Source organism: Stenella coeruleoalba, assembly GCF_951394435.1.
Source record: "Stenella coeruleoalba genome assembly, chromosome: 18".
In the NCBI taxonomy this organism is placed as follows: domain Eukaryota; kingdom Metazoa; phylum Chordata; class Mammalia; order Artiodactyla; family Delphinidae; genus Stenella; species Stenella coeruleoalba.
Genome location: NC_137164.1, coordinates 1,292,595 through 1,314,711, shown reverse-complemented (window position 1 = coordinate 1,314,711; position 22,117 = coordinate 1,292,595). Strand labels below are relative to the sequence as shown.

General features: G+C 41.8%; 2 protein-coding genes across 2 annotated transcripts in view; one reads left to right on the top strand and one right to left on the bottom strand.

Moving 5' to 3' along the window:
* Positions 1-2,580: 2,580 nt before the first annotated feature.
* Positions 2,581-8,934, bottom strand: SAP18 (Sin3A associated protein 18; the record flags this gene model as incomplete). Its single annotated transcript, XM_079902950.1, has 4 exons — positions 2,581-4,343; positions 4,603-4,725; positions 8,566-8,675; positions 8,806-8,934. The coding sequence occupies 4 exons, from the start codon at positions 8,932-8,934 to the stop codon at positions 4,187-4,189; spliced, it is 519 nt and encodes a 172-aa protein (XP_079759076.1). The 3' UTR covers positions 2,581-4,186.
* A 137-nt stretch (positions 8,935-9,071) lies between these two features.
* The window catches only part of LATS2 (large tumor suppressor kinase 2), an 80,838-nt gene continuing 67,792 nt past the window's right edge, over positions 9,072-22,117 (top strand). Inside the window, exons 1-2 of the mRNA XM_079902788.1 lie at positions 9,072-9,158; positions 9,728-9,954. The gene's annotated coding sequence lies outside the window, so the exon portion shown is untranslated. The remainder of the gene's footprint in view (positions 9,159-9,727; positions 9,955-22,117) is intronic.

Below are 22,117 nucleotides of genomic sequence, written 5' to 3'. Positions count from 1 at the left end.
CCGCTTGTCACCTGACGGCAGAAGCATCCTACGGTCCTCTTCATCCTGATCTCTGGCCAAACTCCTGGTGAGTGCTCCGGTGTTCCTGGCGTTTCAGCTCACGCCACCCTTTATCTACTGGGAGCCGAAATCCAACCCCTGTGGGCGCTGAACAAGGTCACATGCCATCCTCAGCAGCAACTTGTCTTTCTCACGACACCTTCTAATCCGCCTTTGATCATCGGCACTTACACCTTTTGTTACCAGACTGCGGCTTTCTGAGGAAGGGTCTGTGTGTCGGGTCTGTCTGCACCCCCAGGCCCACGGCATTCATCCCGTATTTTATTCCCTGAAGTGTGGAAGGAGCTAGTACTACTACAGATTCTGACGGTTTCCAGTAATGTATGCAGATTTTGGAAAGGCCTCGGGTGGTTCACCTCATTCATAGTTTCATCCTCTCCTGGACGCTTTCTGAGGAGTTGTTGGCTGCAGCTGGGCTGGCCCGCCAGCGTGGGCAGGAGCAGGAAATTCTGACAGCTGAAGGCATGAAGTGAGGGGGCTACATATGCCTTTTTTCTTCTTTGTTTTTAAAACAGCTGTTTATTGAACATGCCCTCTCTACCAGGCCCTCCTCTAAGCCCCCTTTCATCTGGCTCTTCTCAACGGTGTTCTGAGGTAGGCGTGTGATTAGATCACCTTTATAGAGTAAACTCACAACACTCCCAGGCTGATGGGTTTTGCTTATTAAAATTATTTTAGTATTTATTATTAAAACTGCTTTTTAGGTTTCAGCTTATTCCTCCTAGGGATTACAGGGTGGGGGGAGATCAATGACTGTCTTCATAGAAGAGTTGCCTAGTTCATGATTAATCCTAACAGAATAAATATGCTTCCTTCAAGCTTGTTCCATTACAGGTTCCAAGAAACTGTAGCAATTTGTAAGAACAACCTATATCTAAGCAATACAATACACACCAGAACACTCAGACCTCACCTGGCTGCTCTTGACACTCAACCTGGAAACCATGACCATATCATTTCCTTAAAAGACAGGTGTTTTGGTTTGCACCAGAACTGAAGCATGCCCACATACTCTGGATGACGGTCCCCTGGCAGAAGTCTGTAATGCAGACAGCTTCACCGCAAGAGCAGTACCAGTGCAGCCGGTGGAAGCCAGCTGGCAGTGAGCTGAGGAAAACACAACACTATTTTTGGAAACGTATGTTTCAAGTCATCTATTGTTGTCTACCTAGAGGTTCCCAGCCCACTTGTGAGCTGTTACTTAAAGCAGGCCTCCACTTCGGCTGAAGTGAAAATGGTAGCCACTGCCTGCACCTCAGTGCTGAAGGTTACATGAGGTCAGGCACCACCCGAGCTCCTCAGCACAGCTCAGCACTCAAATTATAAGCTGCTCCATTTCACAACAGCTAAGTTTGGAGTTTGTGATAGAATAGAAACAGGTAGGCTGAGTTCTGCTCTACGTAAGAGTAACAAGAGTTTGCCTAACAGTTTAACAGCTTTCTTTCCCCTTCACAGCTGCCCCTACATGCACACACACACAGTTGATGTCTGAAACATCCCCTGAGCCAGCGCCCACGATGGTAATGAAAATTTAAGTATAAACTTAACTTCCACTCCCTACCGAGGATCCGGTAAGTAGCTGAAAATGCCAAGCTCCTGTATGCTGTGAGAAAACTGAAGATACCAACCTCCGAAGGGAAAACACTTCAAGAGCCTGTGAGGCAGTCAGGACACTGAAGGCTGAGCACATGCCGTCACGGTGACCGTGAAACAGCTCAGCTGCTCACTCAAAGCCGTACTGTCACAGCCAGAGGTGAATAAGGACCAAGTACAAGTCTTTTCATTCTTAGCATTATATTCAATGATAAATTCACTAGGTATTCTTTAACTGTACTTTTGATGGAAGAATTCCATGTTGGGACATAGAGATGGCCAACAGACACATGGAAAGGTGCTCAACATCACTAATCATCAGGGAAATGCAAATCAAAACCACAAAAATAACACCTGACACCTGTCAAAAAGACGAGATAAGTGTTGACAAGGGTGTGGAGAAAAGCTCTCTGCACCCCCATGTTTACTAAGGAATTATTTATAATAGCCGTGGTTTGGAAACAACCTTAAGGGTCTGTGGGTGGATGAATGGATAAAGTTGTGAGATACATACAGACACATACATACATGCAATGAAATATTACTCAGCCATAAAAAAAGAAGGAAATCTTGCCATTAGCAACAACTTGGACCTAGAGGGCATTACGCTGAGTAGAATTAGAGAAAGATATCAAGTACTACATGATCTCACTTAGATGTAGAATCCAAAACACAAAACCAACCAACCAACAAGACAAAACCAAACTCATAGATAGAACAGATTGTTGGTTATCAATGGTGAGGGGGGCAGGGGTGGGCAAAAGGGTTAAGGGGGTCAACTGTATGGTGACAGATGGTAACTATAGACTTGTGGTGGTGATCAGTTTGTAGTGCATACAAATAATGAATTATTCTGTATACCTGAGACTAACATATTGTTAGGTACCAATTTTACCTAAAAAAAAAAAAAAAAAAATCCACGTTGGAGCCAAGCAAATAAACCGCTTTATTTTCAACTCGCCTGGAATTACAGGCAAAGCCCCCATTGTAGGAGTTCACACCATTATGAAAAGTTGGCTTTCAAAGTCCTTTAATGCGTTCCTGCCTTCTTGATCTGCACAGTATGTATCTTCTCCACAAACAGGAAGGTAATCATGGCTCCTCTTCTCCAAAAAATTAGGTTTAAGTTAATTGTGTGACTTAAGGAGCTCAAGCCTATCTAGTGTGAATGAATAAAGAATCGAAGGGTCTGTGCAAACTTCAGTGGAGAAGAGGCCCTAGATCTGGGTTGCAGGCTTGCATCTGTCACCTGTTGACTGCACCGGGGACCCCAATCCTACAGTCATTAGATTCAAAAGGCTGCTTTTGTAGGTACAAGATCAAATTAGTGCAATTTTACTTTGCTAGTACATTTTTTCAAATTTTGGAATACACATTTTCAAAATTTTCCACTGCAGTAGACTAAAGGTAACTGGCCTTATCACATACCGCACACTGTTTATAAACTTCAAAATGAGACGGTAACAGTGCTGTGGAAGAGACGGCACCCGTTCTGACTGAACTCTATAGTTAACTTTGTTTCTTACACGTCAAACACTATTCTAAGCCCTCTGCAAACATTTAATTAGTCTTCACAATCCTGTGGGCTGTTAACCTCCATTTTACAAATTTTAAACAAAAAAAAAAACAGGTTCAAGTAACTTGTCCAAGGTTGCTGTTAGTGTAACCAGGATTTAAATGTTCAGCCCAACTGCTTATAACCACTGTGCATACTGCCTCTCAAATCAGAAGCGAGTCAGCCCCAGCACTGAACAGGGTGTGTGAACATCCCCTACTTAACTTGACCTCACCCCTGACCTTCTCCCTTGATCTTAAGATTCTTCTTTCATTCCTCCCTGCATTTTCAGATCTTCAAGGTAAACCTTTCCATCCTTATCCTAAGTTCTAATCCTTGTTCCTCTATACTACTTCCTGCCCTCAGAATGCCCCATTCTCACCATTTTTAAAATATAAAAAGGCATCACTGTGGCACCCATTCTCCTTTTCTCTAACTTGTCATCACACCTTGATTCAGGCAGGCCGCTCCCTTCAAACACAGACAGCTTCTTCAACTTGCCTCAGCTCAGACTGTTCCAAAACGCCTCAGCTGCCCCTCTCACCTTCCCAAAGGTCTTCCCAACTCCATACAACCTTCTGGGCGACAAACTCCTGCTCTATTTAATACAATCTCATGGCTTTCCTGTTCTGCCCCATTTGGGCTTAAACATACCAACTCCACTACTTAGTATAAACCCCCAATACTAAATTAAACCCTGAACCCATGCCCCATTAACTTTCACACTCCAAGTGACTGCAACATAATACAGTTTTACATATGATGCTAAGAGCACTTTTCATATTTTACAGAAGAACGTGAAACATGGACTTTCTATTAATATTCATACCACAGCAAAGCCAAATCTAACTCCTAAATAGATGCATTACAATTTGTTTAGAGTTTAAAGGCTTAATGGCAATAAGGGGAGGACGAAAAAGCGAAAGTTTATTTTACATAACTGAATGGAAAATAAATTCAAGAAACAGTAAATAAAATTCAGTATGGCCTCATGCGCCCTGAAGGAGGTGGTGCCCGATTTGGAGGAGTGATTGCTATGTCCAGATAGTCTCCGATTTGGAACTTCTGCGACTGCAGCGTCATGGAGTCGTCAGTCCCCTTTCTCCCAGACATGGTGCTGCCAATCTCCTTTACTCTGCAGGGAAGGAGACCAACTGTTAAAGGGTGGCTGGTCAATGCCAGTGTGTGCTACAAAGTGACCGTGGGGCTGGACTTGCTCCCTTATCTTACAGCACAGTTAAAATGTAAGTACTGCATTAATCTAAACCAGATATTAAGATGTATAAATCTGTAGTCCCCCCCACTGAAGGGATTCATTGAAGGGATTATCCCTATCAGTCAGAACATACTGAAATCAAAGAGATTATAGGGGTTAAGAATGAAAAGTTACCTACCGATAGCCAGGCCTTTTAAGATCTGTAAAAACAATTGCAAAATTGAAGTGTGTGCCCTTCTTTCTGGCTTCTGGGTAGACTTCTTTTACTAAACTAGTCAGTTCTTTCAAGGTTGCATCCATCCTGAATTTTTTTTTTTTTAGAAAAAAAGACATTACATTTGATTAATCAGCAATGATGTAACCAAGGATACTGACACACAGTGAGTTAATTACCTGTGTCTCAATTGCAACTTTACCTTAGAAACTGTCAGGGTCTTACAACTGAGTTAATTTTGAAGCACCTACTAATACTATTTGCCCCCAAATATTCCCCTTACCAGCCTCAGTGTTTGAAATTTTCATGAATTAAGGTCAGACTGGTAATATGCTACAAGGGAGTTCAGAATTACATACGCTACCTTTTGTTGCTGTGTAACATCTCACTGGCCTAGTGATTTACCCACTTAAGGATAACTAGTCCAAATTAATCCAAATTCTTAAAATAATTGTTTTTCATTATTTCAAAGACATACTTTTCTACATTTTAGCATCTCCTTTCTAAGACTGAGTGTTCTGATGAGTTTTACAATAGATGGACTCCTAAAGCCAATGAAACCTACGGACTTTTCAAGACTAAGCATAGGCTCCTTTCACAATATATATTCTTGTCCTGCCAACTTCTATTTGAACTCAGAATTTAATATAGTCCCTTGAGCTAATATGGCACAATCTGGAAAAACCTTTTAAAATATAAGCATCTTGTATTATAAGCAACAGTCTAAGTTTCTGAATTGTTTTCTTCCCTGACAACTGGGAACATGAAACAGAGGACTTGGAACTTGAAGCAACACAGCCTGCAGAGTGCTATACAATGACCCTGGACACAAGGCACCTGTAAAGATGACAATTCCAATGGACAGCATCGAGCAGGGAATCAAACACCCAAGGCATCATCTAGCTTTAACTCTGCACCCTATTTATACCATCTCTACCACATTATCCTCAAGTAGAACCATGGCTTCAACTGCAGTGAGAACAAAAACATCCACGATGACCACATCGACTTCCGTTCTCTACTGCTGCTGAATCCTCAATATGCCCGTAACAGAACTCAACAGTGTCCCCCGCAAAACATACCCTTCCTCTCATATTACCCTCAAAACTACCGTCACCCACTTAGATGCCCAGGTCACAAACCTAAGCATTGTTCAGTTCTTCCCATCTCTATCTTGTTGTTTCTACCTCCTAAAGACAGATCAAACTGGACTTCCCTGGTGGTCCAGAGGTTAAGACTCCACGCTTCCACTGCTGTAGGTGCAGGGTCAATCCCTGGTCGGGAACCTAAGATCCCACATGCCACGTGGCACAGCCAAAAGACAGATCAAATCTATTTTTTTCTCCATCTCCACCATCACAGCTTTATTTCAACCTCTCATTATTCAAATCTCTGTATGTTGCTTCCAACTCATCTCAACTTTTTTTTTTTAACCTGACATTCTAATGATGTTTATTGTGTCAATTATTCCCTGGTATGTACAGTGTATACTTATGTACCAGAAAGGACTCTTTCTTCCTTTCCAACATTTCCCACATATTGTCATCTTGCTCATAATGAACGTGGGGAATTCGTTTCACACCTTTTGTCAATCCTAAACAGTGGGAGTCCTCCACAAGCTTCCCACCTGCTGAGGACTCTCCCCAAACCAACAGTTGCAGTGCCAAGTGTTGCTTTCTGATTAGCAGTCTAAAAGGTGAGTACACAGGTGACAAATGCAAGAGCTTTCTCGGGGTTGAAGCCTTTGCTAGGTGACTGTGAGGGTCAGTTTTATGTGTCAATTTCGAGAAGCTACAGCCCCTAGTTATTCAAACACTAAGGTAGGTGTTGTGTAAGGTGTTCTTTAGATGGGATTAAAGTCTATAATCAGTTGACTTTAAGGCAGATTATCCTAGGTAATCTGAGTAAACCCTTTTAATCAATGAGTGGGCCTCATGCAATCAGCTGAAAAGGCCTTCAGAGCAGAGCTACTGAATTCCCTGAAGAAATTCAGCAGCTTATGCTGCAGAGTTCCAGCCTGCCCTTTATCATAACCTGCACCACAGGTTATGCACCACAGACTAGGGACTTAAGTACCTAAGCAGTCCCCACAATTGTGTGAACCAATTCTTTGCTATAAATCTCTTTATATCTCCTATTGGTCTGTGTTTCTGATTGAACCGTTACAGTGATCTACATAATTCTCTTCCCATAACCTGTTTAGTGGTCACCCAAGCACAGGATGTATCACTCCTGTGTGGGTATTCCCACAGCTCCACACAGTGCCTTGGACATTAGCAAACTCAACTAGCTTCTGCTGGGCTCCTCTGGACCTCACTCCTTTTTCCTTGATTTGTCTTAAGGCCTCCTACTTTGGCCCCTCAGTCTACTTCTACAAATTAAGAATTCCCAATCTTCCCTCATTACTGCTTCTGGGAGTGGCAGCAGGGCTCTGTGCTACCCCTCACCAACCATCCTGTCTTTCTTTAGCCACCATTTTGAGGTATAACATAAGGTTGTCTTTCCTAGTTTGGTTGCAGTTTATGGACAGGACAGTTTAGGACAGGAAATTTTTGTAATTTCTTTCTTGATTGAGAGTAGAGAGTCTGTGGAACAGTCTCACCCTGCCATCTCCACCCTAAAGTCTTAATTAGCATTTATTTCATCTGCTTTCTCTCTGAGATTGTGTTTACTCTAGAGAGGGGCAGTACCCTCTTTATACCCTCTGGGTCTAAGCAAAGCACCTGGCAAATAGGAACTCTTAATTTGTTGGAGGAAATATAGACTTTTAACATCTGAACAGAGGTGTTCATCAATCTATTGATAACAGTTCTTCCCTATAAGTTAAATCAACCTTCCTGAACTTTTATCCTGGAACAATACTTAACTAGAATCATACTACATAAATTTCACTGAAAGGTGGAAACAACCCCTTAAGTGTTCATCAACAGACAAGTGGACAAAATGTAGCACATCCTTCCAATGAACTATTATTCAACCCTAAGAAAGAATGACTTTTCATTATATACTAAACCATGAACCTCGCAAACATAAGTGAAATAAGCCAGACACAACAGGACAAATCCGATATGAGAGCACTTATATTAAATACTTAGAATAGATAAATTCATATAGACATAGAGGAGTGTCTACCAGGAACTGGGGTAAGGGAGGAATTCCCATTGTTACTGCTTACTGGGTACAGAATTTCTGCTGGGGGGAATTTAAAAGTTTTGTAAATAGTGGTAATGGTTGCACAATGTGAATATATTTAATGCCAGCAAATTGTACCCTTAAACAATTAAAATGGCAAATATATATTTTACCACACTAGATGTATTTTTAAAAATTATACACCTTTTACAGCTACTAAAAAGCCACGGTAACGTCCAACCAAGGAGCTGCATGCAGCTTGCTGTATGTGATGCTCCTAGTCAGACGCGGGGTAGGAAAGGTACGCTTGAGTGGAAAACGCTCAGGGGCAGGTCTTCAGGAAACACACATCAAAAGTTTCTCCATTAAGCACCACAACAAAAACCACCCGGTTCTGTTTTTTTCCATGCTAGGACACCTAAGGCTTAGTATTATGTGCAGACGCTCTACGAGGACGACAAATACCACCGAACAGCGCCACTCCCCCGCCCCATGTTATTCTAGCACCACAAACTCGACCAAGTTTAGGGGCGGCTACCGCACTGAACGACCTACGTGTCACTTTCGTACCAAGCAGCCAAGACAGTGACAGCAACCTTGGCTCAATTCCCTACAACCCAAAAGTTTCAACCTCAGACGTAAAAGCGCCACAAGATAAGCAAACACCCATTTCTCCAACAGCTGAGACCCCGACTTCCCGCGAGTTGCGCCCAGAGGCCCCGAGCGCTGGAGGAACTGAAAACGCGCCAGGCGGGCCCCCAGCGACCCCCGCCCCGACGCCAGGCCCTGACTCACCAGGTGTAGATCTGCAGCTCACTAGACGGCACGTTTCCGCGGGAGAACTCGTCCATGCGGTGGTGGCGGCCGTTGTTGGTGGTGAAGACGCGCAGCAACAGCGGGCAGGTCTGGGGGCGGGAGAGGCGAGAGTCAGGAGGCGGCGAGCGCGGCCCCTTCCTTCCCCTCCACCCGCGCACGGCCGCCCCCTCCCGGCCGCCCCTCCGCCCCGGGGCCCCCTCTACCTCTCTAGACCCGCACCTTCTCCCTATCGATGGGCTTCTCGGGCTCCTTCTTAATCTCCTCCTGAGTAACGCGCGACTCCACCGCCATCTTCCTCCTGCGGCCCGCTAGACGCTCGCCCTGACCTCCGACCCCAACAGCGAGCATGAGAATCAAGGCTCTCGCGAGGAGACGCTCGAGAATTTATAGACGACCGGCGTGGAGGGCGGGGCGTCTCTCGGCGCAGGCGCACTAGGCGGTGCGGTGCGGGGGCCCGGCGGGCGCGCCTGCGCGCTGCGTCCTGGGAAAGGGCGGGCGCCGGCGTAGCGGGCTAGACGCTGAGGGACGGGCGCGCGCGGAGGGGCTGCTTGAGGGAGGCGGACGCCGGGAAGGTAAGGGTGAGCGCGCTCTGGGAATAACCGTGAGCCGCCTTCGCGGCCAAGGGATGGGATGCGTGGTACTACAGGCGATAACGGGAGAAGGCTGGCAAATCTGACTAAAGTGAAAAAAAAAAAAGAAAAAGGCTTCTCAGAGAAACAAGCCGCAGGCCCGGAGGAGACGCCCGAGAGGCGTGTGGTGTCTGGAAAGCTAGTGTCCGGGAGGCCCAAGGACTCCTGGAGAAAAGCACAGACATCCCGGTGGGAAGTGGGCAGAAGAGTTGGGCAAGTGCTTTAAAACGGAGGAATCCAGGTGTCCGGTCAACACAGAAGGCGTTCGGGCGCAGTGCTAACCCGGGGACGCGTTAAAACCACAGGGACTGGCTTAGGCTGGTTGGATTTTAGACACACTGCACCCGCTGGCTTGGCGGAAATGAGACGCTCCGACCTGCGCCGTGGGTGGACCGCGGGGATCCTCTGACGCTGGCGGCGGCCTAGGCCGTGCGCCCACTCTGGGCGGTTGAGGGTCGTGAAGGTGCGTGTACTTGCGATCTAACAATTCCGCTCTGTGGTATTTACTCTAGAGAAAACCTGGCTCAAGGACACCCGGAGACGCTACAGGAATATTCCTGGCGGCGTCGTTAATAAGGACGAAGTCTGGAACCCCCCCGCCAAGTGTCTAAGGCGACGATACTTCAGTGAATTGTGGTAGACTGTGCCGCAGCACAACTACCCAGCAGCAGTGGGTGGCATACGGCAACCAGGACGAACGGACTGTTGCGGTGGCCAAGACGTTCGTTCGTTTTTCCCGGTAAGCTGTCTCTAGCAGTACCTAGTTGTCTTTCACTTCATTGGAAAGTTTTGTTAGATTGTATGTGACAGCTATCATATCAGCGTGCATTTAAAAAAAGACTTATAAAACTTGGTGAATTTTTGTGTAGCCATCTTAGTGTTGAAGATGGAAGGAAAAAAAGCAATATTTTCGGCATGTCATGCTTTATTAGTTCAAGAAATGTAAAAATGCAGCTGAAATGCACAAAAAGATTTGTGCAGCGTGTGGAGACGGTGCTGTGACGGATCGAACGTGTCAAAAATGGTTTGTAAAATTCCTCGCTCGGGTTAGACCAGTTGAAGTTGATAGCAATCAAATCGAGACATTAATGGAGGACAATCAACGTTATACCACGTGGGAGATAGACAGCATACTCAAAATATCCAGATCAAGCGCTGAAAATCCTTTGCACCAGCTGGGTTTTGCGAATCGCTTTGATGTTTGGGTTCCACATAAGTTAAGCGAAAGACACATTATTGACCATATTTCCGCGTGCGATTCTCTACTTAAAGATAACGAAAACGTTCCGTTTTTAAAACAAATTGTGACGGGCGATGAAAAGCACATAATGTACAATAATGTGGAACGGAAGAGATTGTGGGGCAAGCGAAATGAACCACCTCCAACCACACCAACATCACTGGAGTTCATCCAAAGAAGGTGATGTTGTGTATATGGTGGGATTGGAAGGGAGTCCTCTATTATGAGCTCCTTACAGAAAAACCAAACAATTTCAACAACTACTGCTCCGAATTAGACCAACTGAAAGGAGCACTCGAAGAAAAGCGCCTGGAATTAGTCAACAGAAAATGCATACTCTTCCATCAGCATAATGCAAGGCTGCATGTATCTTTGATGACCAGGCAAAAACTGTTACAGCTTAGCTGGGAAGTTCTGATTCATCCGCTGTTTTCACCAGACATTGCTTGCACCTTCGGATTTCCATTTATTTTGGTCTTTACAAAATTCTCTTAATGGAGAAAATTTCAATTCCCTGGAAGACTGTGAAAGGCAGCCGGAAAAGTTCTTTGCTCAAAAAGATAAAAAGTTTTGGGAAGATGGAATTATGAAGTTGCCTGAAAAATGGCAGAAGGTAGTGGAACAAAAGGGTGAATAGGTTGTTCAATAAAGTTCTTGGTGAAAATGAAAAATGTGTCTTTTATTTTTGCTTAAAAACGAAGGAACTTTTTGGCCAACCAGTAGCTACACGAAACAGCATGAAATTCGCAAACATAGTTCTGGGTATAGGAAGCCAAAGACAAAGGAATATTTACTGGGGGAATCCATTTTAACATCCAGAAGTAGGCAGTACTAAACTATGTTGTTCAGGGTGCATTTCCAGGTGTTGTAATTATAAAGAGAAAAGCAATGAAGTAATTACTACAAAAGTCAGAATGGTAGTTACCTCCGAGCAAAGGAGGGGACTGTGATCATGGAGGGTCAGAGGAGGCGCTTCTGGAGTGTTGAGAACATTCTATTTTTTGACCTAGGTGGTGGTTACTCAGTTGTTTGATTTAAAAGTATTCTTTATAAACAGTGCTTTCGTGTTGTGCATACTCTTCTCCATGAATGTTTTTTCTTGCTATTTTTTAAAAATAGCACCTTAAAGAAAAAACGAATGCCTATGAATCAGTAAGGAAAAGACAATCCAATAGAAAAGTGGGAAAAGACATGATAGGCATTTCATAGGAGAGAAAACACAGATTACATGGAAACATGGAAAAGATGCCCAACCTCATGAATAATCATAATGCACATGTAAACCACAATGAGATAACATTTCACTCTACTAGATTGGCGGGAATGTAAAAGTCTGATGACCAAGTGCTGGCAAGGATTTGGAGGAAAGGGAATTATTATGGGCTAGTCTCATCCACTTTGGAAAAACCAGCATTACCTAGAAAGACTAGATATGTGCACCCCTTAAGACTCATCTATTGCACTCCTATTAGTATACTCTAGGGGAACTGTTACACATGAGCACCAGGCACCATGTTGAATAATGTTCTAACATCTTTATTCATAATAACTAGAAACAATCTGAATGTCTATGAAGACTATTTATAAAGTGGAGTACCATAAAGACTTGAAAGTGAACGAATGAATCAACATGCTTTTTGAAAAGGTAGTATAAAAAAAGCAAGTCACAGAAAACACAATAAGATTCAATTTATGAAAAGTTCAAAAATAGGAATGCACCCCCCCAAAAAAAATACTATATAGGGAAGCAAACACAAGTGTTAAAGCTATAACGAGAAGCAAGGGGATGAAAACACTGAATTCAGGACAGTGTTACCTCTGAGAGTAAGCTTCATGCAATTTTGAAGGGCATCCAGGGAGTTTTTAAGGCACTAGTAATGTACTCTTTCTCACTAAAAGCGGCGTGGTTTTTCATTCTTTACATTGTAGCTATACATTTTAGATTGTCTTTTATGCATGTGATTTACATCACTGTAAAAACAAAATTTTTTTTAAGTTGGTTAGGGATGGGACCTTGCATGCATTCAACTTTTTAAAGCATGATACTTAAATTTCCTCCCCAGTTCTGATTCCAATATTAAATCTTTTTCAAAACCACCGTAGTATAAAAATACAGACACATGAGGGCACTCTAGTCAATCAGTTAAAGGGAAAACATTGAAACTGTGAAAATGAAGAACCTCACAACCTTTTATTGGTGCTATTGGGGAGGTTTAGTTTCTTAGATACAAGCTCTCATTTTGAACCTTTCCAAATAATAAGCTCTCATCAAAACAGAATTTCCCAATACCTTGAGTCAGTGGAACTATAGTTTTATCATAGAACAGTTAAGGTAGGTTTTCAGGCATCCCTTAATCCACCTCACTTGGCCTTCTAGGTCCAGCTCTGAACACACGTTTTAATATTTAAGTATATGCATCCATTCTCTTTTTCTTTAGAATTTACTCAAATGAGTATTACACGTCCAGGTATATACTGAAAAGAATTGAAAGCAGGGACTGAAACAGCTATTTGAACACCAATGTTCATAGCAGCATTGTTCACAATAGTCAAAAAGTGGAAATAACTAAGTGTCAACAGATGAATGGTTATGAATACTGTGGAATATTATGCAGCCTCAAAAAGGAATGAAGTGGACTTCCCTGGTGGCACAGTGGTTAACAATCCGCCTGCCAATGCAGGGGACACGGGTTCGATCCCTGGTCCGGGAAGATCCCACATGCCTCAGAGTAACTAAGTCCATGTGCCACAACTACTGAGCCCACATGCCACAACTACTGAAACCCGTGTGCCTAGAGCCTGTGCTTTGCAACAAGAGAAGCCACTGCAAGTGAGAATCCCGCGCACCAAAATGAAGAGTAGCCCTCGTTCTCCGCAACTAGAGAAAGCCTGCGTGCAGCAACGAAGACCCAACACAGCAAAAAATAAATAAATTTTTTTAAAAAAGGAAGTAAATACTGGTACTTGCCACCATAGTGATGAACATTGAAAACATTATGCCAAGTGAAATAATCCAGACACAGAGGAGCAAATATTGTATGATTCCACTTATATGAGGCACCTATAATTGACAACTTCATAGATACAAAAAGTAGAATAGAGGTCACCTGGGCCTGGCAGGAGATGGGACTGAGGAGTTATTATTTAGTGGGTACAGAGTTTCTGTTTGGCACAATGAAAATTTCTGGAAAAGGACAATGGTGATGGTTGCCCAACATAATGAATATACTTACTGTTACTGAATTGTACACCTAAAAATAGTTAAAATCATACATTTTATGTTATATATATTTTACCACAAAACTTTTTTAAAGAGTGAACATTTGAGGTATGTGAAAATAGGTCATCAAGCTTTCTTCACTTTTCCTTTTCTCCCTCTTTCTTTTACATATTCCGGCATTTCAAATTGAGAGAAAGGTAAATTATCCTAATTAAAATCAGAAATATGTAATGTGAAGTTTTACAGAATACTCCTTAGTCAGTGACTATAGCTCCATGGCTATTTCTGATGCTGAGGTTAAGGACAGCTTCTGGTGGCAGGAAAATAGGCATTCATGAATATGTACAGAACATGTTTCTGGAAAAGATTTAATAGAATATATTTTTATAGAATTTTCTGACTCTTGATAAAAGTTGTGGATTGTACATTTGAACCTCTCTGGGGGCGTTATTAAACTTTTCAGATTTTTCCTTCATGTACATCTGTGGGAGACCAGGTGTATGGCATTTATAAGCACAATATTTATTTATGGGTTTCTATTTCAGAAAAAGGTGTATGTAAATACTCTCAGTAAAGCATCTGCTTGTTACCAAGAGTAGAAAAAAATATATGCATTTCCATAACCATTCCTAGAAGAATTAAGCCTAGAGGCAGTATAATTATTACTTAGAAGATAGGTTGTTTTGTATTCCCCTAAAAAGTGTATTTTTTACAAATGAGCATACGTGCCTGCTTGGCATTAGCACTACAAGCAGTGCTGCCATGAACCAGTCCTGATGTCCCTAAGTGGTCTTGCTGTGTCATCTCTAGTCATTCTTCGCATTACAGCTCGGGGCGGTTGGTAGCGTTTTTTTAAAGGCTACTCCCACTACAACACACTCTGAGGTATGGGATTTGGGAGTCCATTTTTTAAGCCCTTCCCTGGTTCTCAGAACCATCTCATTTACAGAATATGGAATATTCTGTAAATCCTACACAGCAGGAATGGCCAGATGCTGGGAGGAAGTCCAGAGATGGTTCTCAGAACCATCTCATTTACAGTACATTTTAAGCCAATGGAACAGAATGACGGGTCACATTTGCTTTTCAGAGAGTTGAAATATCTCTCACTTTTTAAAGTGACCCCCTGTTTTAAGCATTTAAATGATTATATTGAAAATTATTTTTTATATAAATTTTATTTTATTTATTTCTGGCTGTGTTGGGTCTTCATTGCTGCACGCGGGTTTTCTCTAGTTGCGGCGAGCAGGGGCTACTCTTCATTGCGGTACATGGACCCCTCATTGCGGTGGCTTCTCTTGTTGAGGAGCATGGACTCTAGGTGCACGGGCTTCAGTAGTTGTGGCAGGCAGGCTCAGTAGTTGTGGCTCGCAGGCTCTAGAGCACAGGCTCAGTGGTTGTGGCGCATGGGCTTAGTTGCTCCGTGGCATGTGGGATCTTCCAGGACCAGAGCTCGAACCCTTGTTCCTGGCATTAGCAGGCGGATTATTAACAACTGCGCCACCAGGGAAGCCCCCTGAAAGTGATTTTTAAACAGATATGCTATTCCTCAAGAGTCTGCAGAGTGTCAACAGTGTATTTACCAGAAGCAAGTTGTGGAAGGCAACCAAAAAGCTTAATTAATGCTTAAAAAGCTTAGGCTCTGAAGTTAGATAGATATTAAGTTTAAACTTCAGCTCAGTCGGTTGCTAGTTGGTTAATCTTGAATCACTTAACTGCTCCAACTCAGATTCCTGATCCATATTAGGATAACAGAATACCAAATAACCTGTTATGAGGAATAAATGCATCTAAGACAGTTGGCATAGTGTCTGCTATATATACTAAGCACTCAACAAATGTGAGCCATTGTAATCACCATCATCATCTTGTAGATTCTGTTTCGTTTTGCAATGAGGCAAGGGGGACAAAATAAGAGGCTAATTTCCTTCAACTCCCTCTATTGCCCAAGGGTAAATGATTTCATGAAAACTTCATGAAAAAAATAGCATTGCTGTCATAATTACTTAATTATACATTTCTGCCAATTCACTACCCTGCACATTCAAATAAAGATGTACTAATCTTGGGATTAAGATGGTCCAGTGGTTAAGACTTCACGCTTCCACTGCACAGGGCGTGTGATCAATCCCTGGTTGGGATCTTCATGTCTGGGAAGCGGCACAGCCAAGAAAAACAAAATAAAATTTTAAAAATATTTTCATTTTTTATTTTCATGTGGGAAATGGTGGGTTTTTTTAATATTTATTTATTCTTTTATTTATTTGGCTATGCTGGGTCTTAGTTGAGGCATGCAGGATCTTTTAATTGTGGTATGCAGGATCTAGTTCCCTGACCAGGGATCAAACCTGGGCCTCCTGCATTGGGAGCATGGAGTCTTAACCACTGGGCCACCAGGGAAGTCCCCAAAAAATATTAAAAAAAAAAAAAAAAAGTTACACATGAAGAAAGATCTCCAGTAATTTATTTGTTAGTTCTTTGGGATTAGGAAATGTATGTGAATAGATTCCTTTGTGGTATTGATGTCCACCATGGCCTGAATATTAAGATTCTGCTTTATATATATGAGACAGTAAAATATGTGTTGAATGCTTGAAGACATTTTAAAGTGCTTAGATAAGTATCCCAGTATCATAGTCTCACCTTTTAGATTTATATGGCAGTAATAATAATAGTATTTAATCATCACTGTATCAGTTATCTTTTTATTGCTGTGTAACAACCACCTGAAAACCTAGAAGCTAAAGTAACAACCATTTTATTTGGGCTGGTCTCAGCTAGGCAGCTCCGGTCTCGCCTGGTTTCCCTCATGTAATTGTGGTTATCTGAGAGCTCAGCTTGGAGGAAGGGGGTTAGGTGGTCTAAGGTACTTCACCTCCCTATCTAGCTGATGGCTATGGCTGTTGTCTGGGCCATGTGTCTTTCACTTCGTGGTCTCAGGGTTCCAGTAGAGTCAGACCAGAAGCTGCAAGGCATAGTAAGCACTTGGCTCATTAGCTACACAACTTCATTTTTGCCACATTCGGTTGGCCAAAGCAAGTCGCAAAGCCATGCCAAGAATCAAGGAAGTGGAGAAGTAGACTTTACTTCCTGGTCAGTTATAGCTAAGACACACTACAAAAGGGCATGCACGTAGGATGGAGGAATTTATGGCCATTTTTAACAATCTACATGCTAGGCACTTTACACGTTTGCATGCATTATCTCATTTATTTTTCACAACCATCCTATGAGATGTGTATATTATTGAACCTATTTTACAGATGAGAAAACTGAAACACAGGGATGTTATGTAAGTTAACATTTCTATTTGGAAAATGTTTATTAAGGGTTCTTAATGGGGCTTACCTGGTGGTGCAGTGTTTAAGAATCCACCTGCCAATGTAGGGGACATCATTTCGAGCCCTGGTCCAGGAAGATCCCACATGCCACGGAGCAACTAAGCCCGTGCGCCACAACTGCTAAAGCCCGTGTGCCACAACTGCTGAAGCCTGTGTGCCACAACTACTGAAGCCTGCACGCCTAGAGCCCGTGCTCCGCAACCAGAGAAGCCACCACAATGAGAAGCCCGCGCACCGAAACGAAGAGTAGCTCCCGCTCACTGCAACTAGAGAAAGCCTGCGCACAGCAACCAAGACCCAGCGCAGCCAATAATTAATAAATAAATAAATTTATTTTTTAAAAAAAGTTCTTAATGACTAAAACTATGCTGGTAATAGAATGTTACATTCAAAGGAAGCATAAAATATTATAAATAAAGTAATTCAATTATGTTTTTAAAATATATGCACACAAACATTCTGGGAGGAAATATTCAAAAATATTAACAAATTCTTCTGAGTTGGAAAGTAATGGATAATTGTGATTCCATCTTTTTTTGTTTTCCACATTGTTTATGAGTATATATTTACTTTTAGAAATTAAAAGTAATGTTTAAAAAGTAAATCTCTATAAAAACTCACAAGAAGAAATAGATGATCTGAATAGACCTTTGTCTATTATAATGAATCGATAACTAATAACCTTCTAAAACAGAAAGCACCAGGCCCACATGGGTTCACTGGTGAATTCAACCAAACGCTTAAGGAAGAAAGTATACAAATTCTTTACAATCTCTTCCAGAAAATAGAAGAAGAGAGAACACTTCTTAACTCATTCTGTAAGGCCAGCATTACCCTAATACCCAAACCAGACAAAGACATTACAAGAAAGAAAAACAACAGACTAATATTTATCATAAGCATAGATGCAAAAATCCTTAACAAATAATAGCAAATCAAATCCAACAATGTGTAAAAAGTTATACATTATGACCAAGTGGGATTTATCCCAGATAGGCAAATCAGGGAGCATGATGCCTCCAGCTTTACTTTTCTTTCTCAAGATTGCTTGGCTCTTCAGGCTCTTTTGTGGTTCCATACAAATCTTAGGATTGTTTGTTCTATTTCTGTGAAAAATGCCATTGGAATTTTTATAGGGATTGCTTTTAATCTGTGGATTGCTTTGGGTAGTATGGATATTTTAACAATATTAATTCTTCTAATCCATGAGCATAGAATATTTTTCCATTTAGCTGTGTCTTCTTCAATTTCTTTTCTGAATGTCTTATAGTTTTCAGTACGTAGGTCTTTGACCTCCTAGGTTGAATTTATTCCTAGGTATTTTATTCTTTTTGGTGCAATTGTAAATGAGATTGTTTTCTCAATTTCCTCAATGTCTTACAGCTTTCTTTCCAGCTTAAAGAAGCCCCTTTAACATTTCTTTTAAGGCTAGTTTAATGGTGATGAACTCCTTGAGCTTTTGCTTTCTGGAAAACTCTTTATCCTTCAATTCTGAATGATAACTTTGTCAGGTGGAGTATTCTTGGTTGCAAGTTTTTTCCCCTTTCAGCTCTTTGAATGTATCATGACACTCCCTCCTGGACTGAAAAGTTTTTTTCTGCTGAAGAATCTGCTGAGAGTCTTATGGGGGTTCCCTTGTATGTAACAAGTTATTTTTCTCCTTCTATTTGCTGCTCTGTTGAGTTTCACTGCCTTGTCTTCATGTTCACTGATTGTTTCTACTGCTTCATCTTGTCTGCTGTTGAACCCTTAAGTGTATTTTTCAGTTATTATATTCTTCAGCTCTGTTACTTCTATTTGATACTTTCTTATATTTTCTATCTCTCTGTTGAAATTTTCACTGTGTTCATCTATTCTTCTCTTCATTTCAGCAAGCATCTTTATGACCATTAGTTTTAACTTTTTATCAGGTAAATTACTTATCTCCGTTTCATTCAGTTTCTTCTGAGATTTTATCTTATTTTTTCATTTGGAACATATTCCTCTGTTTCTTCATTTTGCTTGACTTTCTGTGTTGGTTTCTATACAGTAGATAAAACAACTACCTCACCCAGTCTTGAAGGAGCGGCCTCGTGCTGGAGGTGAAATTTGTCATTCAACCCTGCCCCAGCTCTTGGTTGTCTCTCAAATCTTGTGCTTGTCCAAACAGCTTATTATTTTTTTTATTCAAGTATAGTTGACTTACAATGTTGTGTAAATTAATTTCTGCTGTACCCCAAAGTGTTTCAGTTATACATATATATGCATTCTTTTTCATATTCTTTTCTATTATGGTTTATCACAGGATATTGAATATAGTTCCCTGTGCTCTACAGTAGGACCTTGTTGTTTATCCATTTTATATATAATAGTTTGCATCTGCTAATCCCAAACTCCCAAACAATCCCTCTTCCCACACCCCTCCCCCTTGGCAACCACAAGTCTGTTCTCTATGTCTGTATGTCTGTTTCTGTTTCGTAGATAAGTTCGTATGTGTCATACCACATAAAAGTGATATCATGTCATACCACATATAAGTGATATCATATGGTATTTGTCTTTCTCTTTCTGACCTACTTCACGTAGTATGATAATCCCTAGGTCTATCCATATTGCTGCAAATAGCGTTATTTCATTCTTTTTTTTATGGCTGAGTAGTATTCCATTGTATGTATGTACCACATCTTCTTTATCCATTCATCTGTCAATGGACATTTAGGTTGTTTCCGTGTCTTGCCTATTGTAAATAGTGCTGCTATGAACCTTGGGGTGCATGTATCTTTTTGAATTATAGTTTTGTCCAGATATTTGTCCAGAAGTGAGATTGTTGGATCATATGGCAACTCTATTTTTAGCTTTTTGAGGTACCTCCATACTGTTCTCCATACTGTTTTCCACAGTGCCTACACCAATATACATTCCCACCAACAATGCAGGAGTGTTCCCTTTTCTCCACAGCCTCTCCAGCATTTGTTATTTGTAGATTTTTTTTTACTTATTTATTTATTTTTATTTTTGGCTACATTGTGTCTTCATTGCTATGCGCAGGCTTTCTCTAGTTGCGGCAAGAGGAGACTGCTCTTTGTTGCGGTGCACGGGCTTCTCATGGTGGCTTCTCTTGTTGCAGAGCATGGACTCTAGGCGCACAGGCTTCAGTAGTTGTGGCACATAGGCTTAGTAGTTGTGGCTCACAGGCTCAGTAGTTGTGGCACACAGGCTTAGTTGCTCCGCAGCATGTGGGATCTTCCCAGACCAGGGCTTGAACCCGTGTCCCCTGCGTTGGCAGGCAGATTCTTAACCACTGTGCCACCAGGGAAGCCCCTGTAGATTTTTTAATGATGGCCATTCTGACCAGTGTGAGGTGGCAACTCATTGTAGTTTTGATTTATATTTCTCTAATAATTAGCAATGTTGGGTACCTTTTCATGTGCCTGTTGGCCATTTGTATGTCTTCTTTGGAGAAATGTCTATTTAGGTCTTCTGCCCATTGTTTTTTTTTTGTTTGTTTTTGTTTTTAAATGCCTGCCTAGAAAATGCACAGGCAAGAACTAAGTAGATGAAATTTTTTGTGTGGTTTTTTTTTTTTTTTTAATAAAGGAGGGTTTTCTTTTCTTTTTTTATATTTATTTATTTATTTATTTTTGGCTGCATTGGGTCTTTGTTGCTGCACACAAGCTTTCTCTAGTTGTGGCAAGCGGGGCTACTCTTTGTTGCAGTGCACGGGCTTCTCATTGTGGTGGCTTCTCTTGTTGTGGAGCACGGGCTCTAGGCACGCAGTCTTCAGTAGTTGCAGCACGTGGGCTCAGTAGTTGTGGCTCATGGGCTTGGTTGCTCCACAGCATGTGGGATCTTCCCAGACCAGGGCTCGAACCCGTGTCCCCTGCATTGGCAGGAGGTTTCTCAACCACTGCGCAACCAGAGAAGCCCTTCTGTCCATTTTTTGATTGGGTTGTTTGTTGTGTTGTTGTTGAATTGTATGAGCTGTTTGTGTATCTTGGAAATTAATACTTTGTCAGTCGCATCATTTGCAAATATTTTCTCCCAGTCTGTAGGTTGTCTTTTCATTTTGTTTATGGTTTCCTTTGCTGTACAAAAGCTTGTAAGTTTGATTAGGTCCCATTTGTTTATTTTTGCTTTTATTCCTGTTGGGTCGGCAGACTGACCTAAGAAAACATTGGTACAACTTACGTAAGAGAATGTTTTGCCTATGTTTTCTTCTAGGAGTTTTACGGTGTCATGTCTTATATTTAAGTCTTTAAGCTATGTTGAGTTTATTTTTGTATAGGGCGTGAGGGTGTGTTCTCAATTCATTGATTTACATGCAGCTCAAACAGCCTATGATATTTTTACTTGCTCCCAGTAAAAGGCGTGTGCCAAGACCTGCCATGTCCCAAAGGGGAGGGTCTCACCACCTGGATTCAGGCTGACTGGAAGCCAGACCCTCAGGCAGCAGCTTTTAAAAGAATGCAATGTATACAGCCCTGTGGGACTGCAAGTGTAAGCCCCACTGGCCACCAGAGCCAGGCTATCTGGAGGTGTCCCCTGGGCAGCGGCTGCAAAAACTGGGACTCCAGACGAGCGTATAAGCTCTTCTCTGGGAGATACCAGTGAGCTAGAGAAAGGTAGAGGGAGCATGCCCAAATGATCCACAGCCCACGTTCATTTTGTTTTGTTTTAATAGAGGTCACCCACTATTGAAGTGGTATCTTATTATGGCTTAGATTTTCATTTACCTAGTGATTAGTGATGTTGAGCATCTTTTCATATGCCTCTTGGCCAGGTATCTGGGTTTTAAACTGTTATAGAGTGCTGAATTGTAGCTGTTTTCAGCCAATCCTCGTGTCTTTTGTAAGACTACATAACAAAAATAGCTCACAAACAATCTAGAGACCAGTGAGCTTTTTGAGGTGCCTCAGAAGTTCAGCCCATGTCACTTCAGTTGGGTTCTAACACTGTTGAGTTGGAGACCTTCAATGTGGCCCAAAGCGTGTAGCAGTTCTAATTCAATCACTGTTTAAGTAAGTGGATGAATACTCAGAAGGATATAAAAGCCTCTTAAAAGAGAAGGAATGTCTTATTACATACAGAAAACTCTAGGCCTACATGGTTCCACTGCTGTATT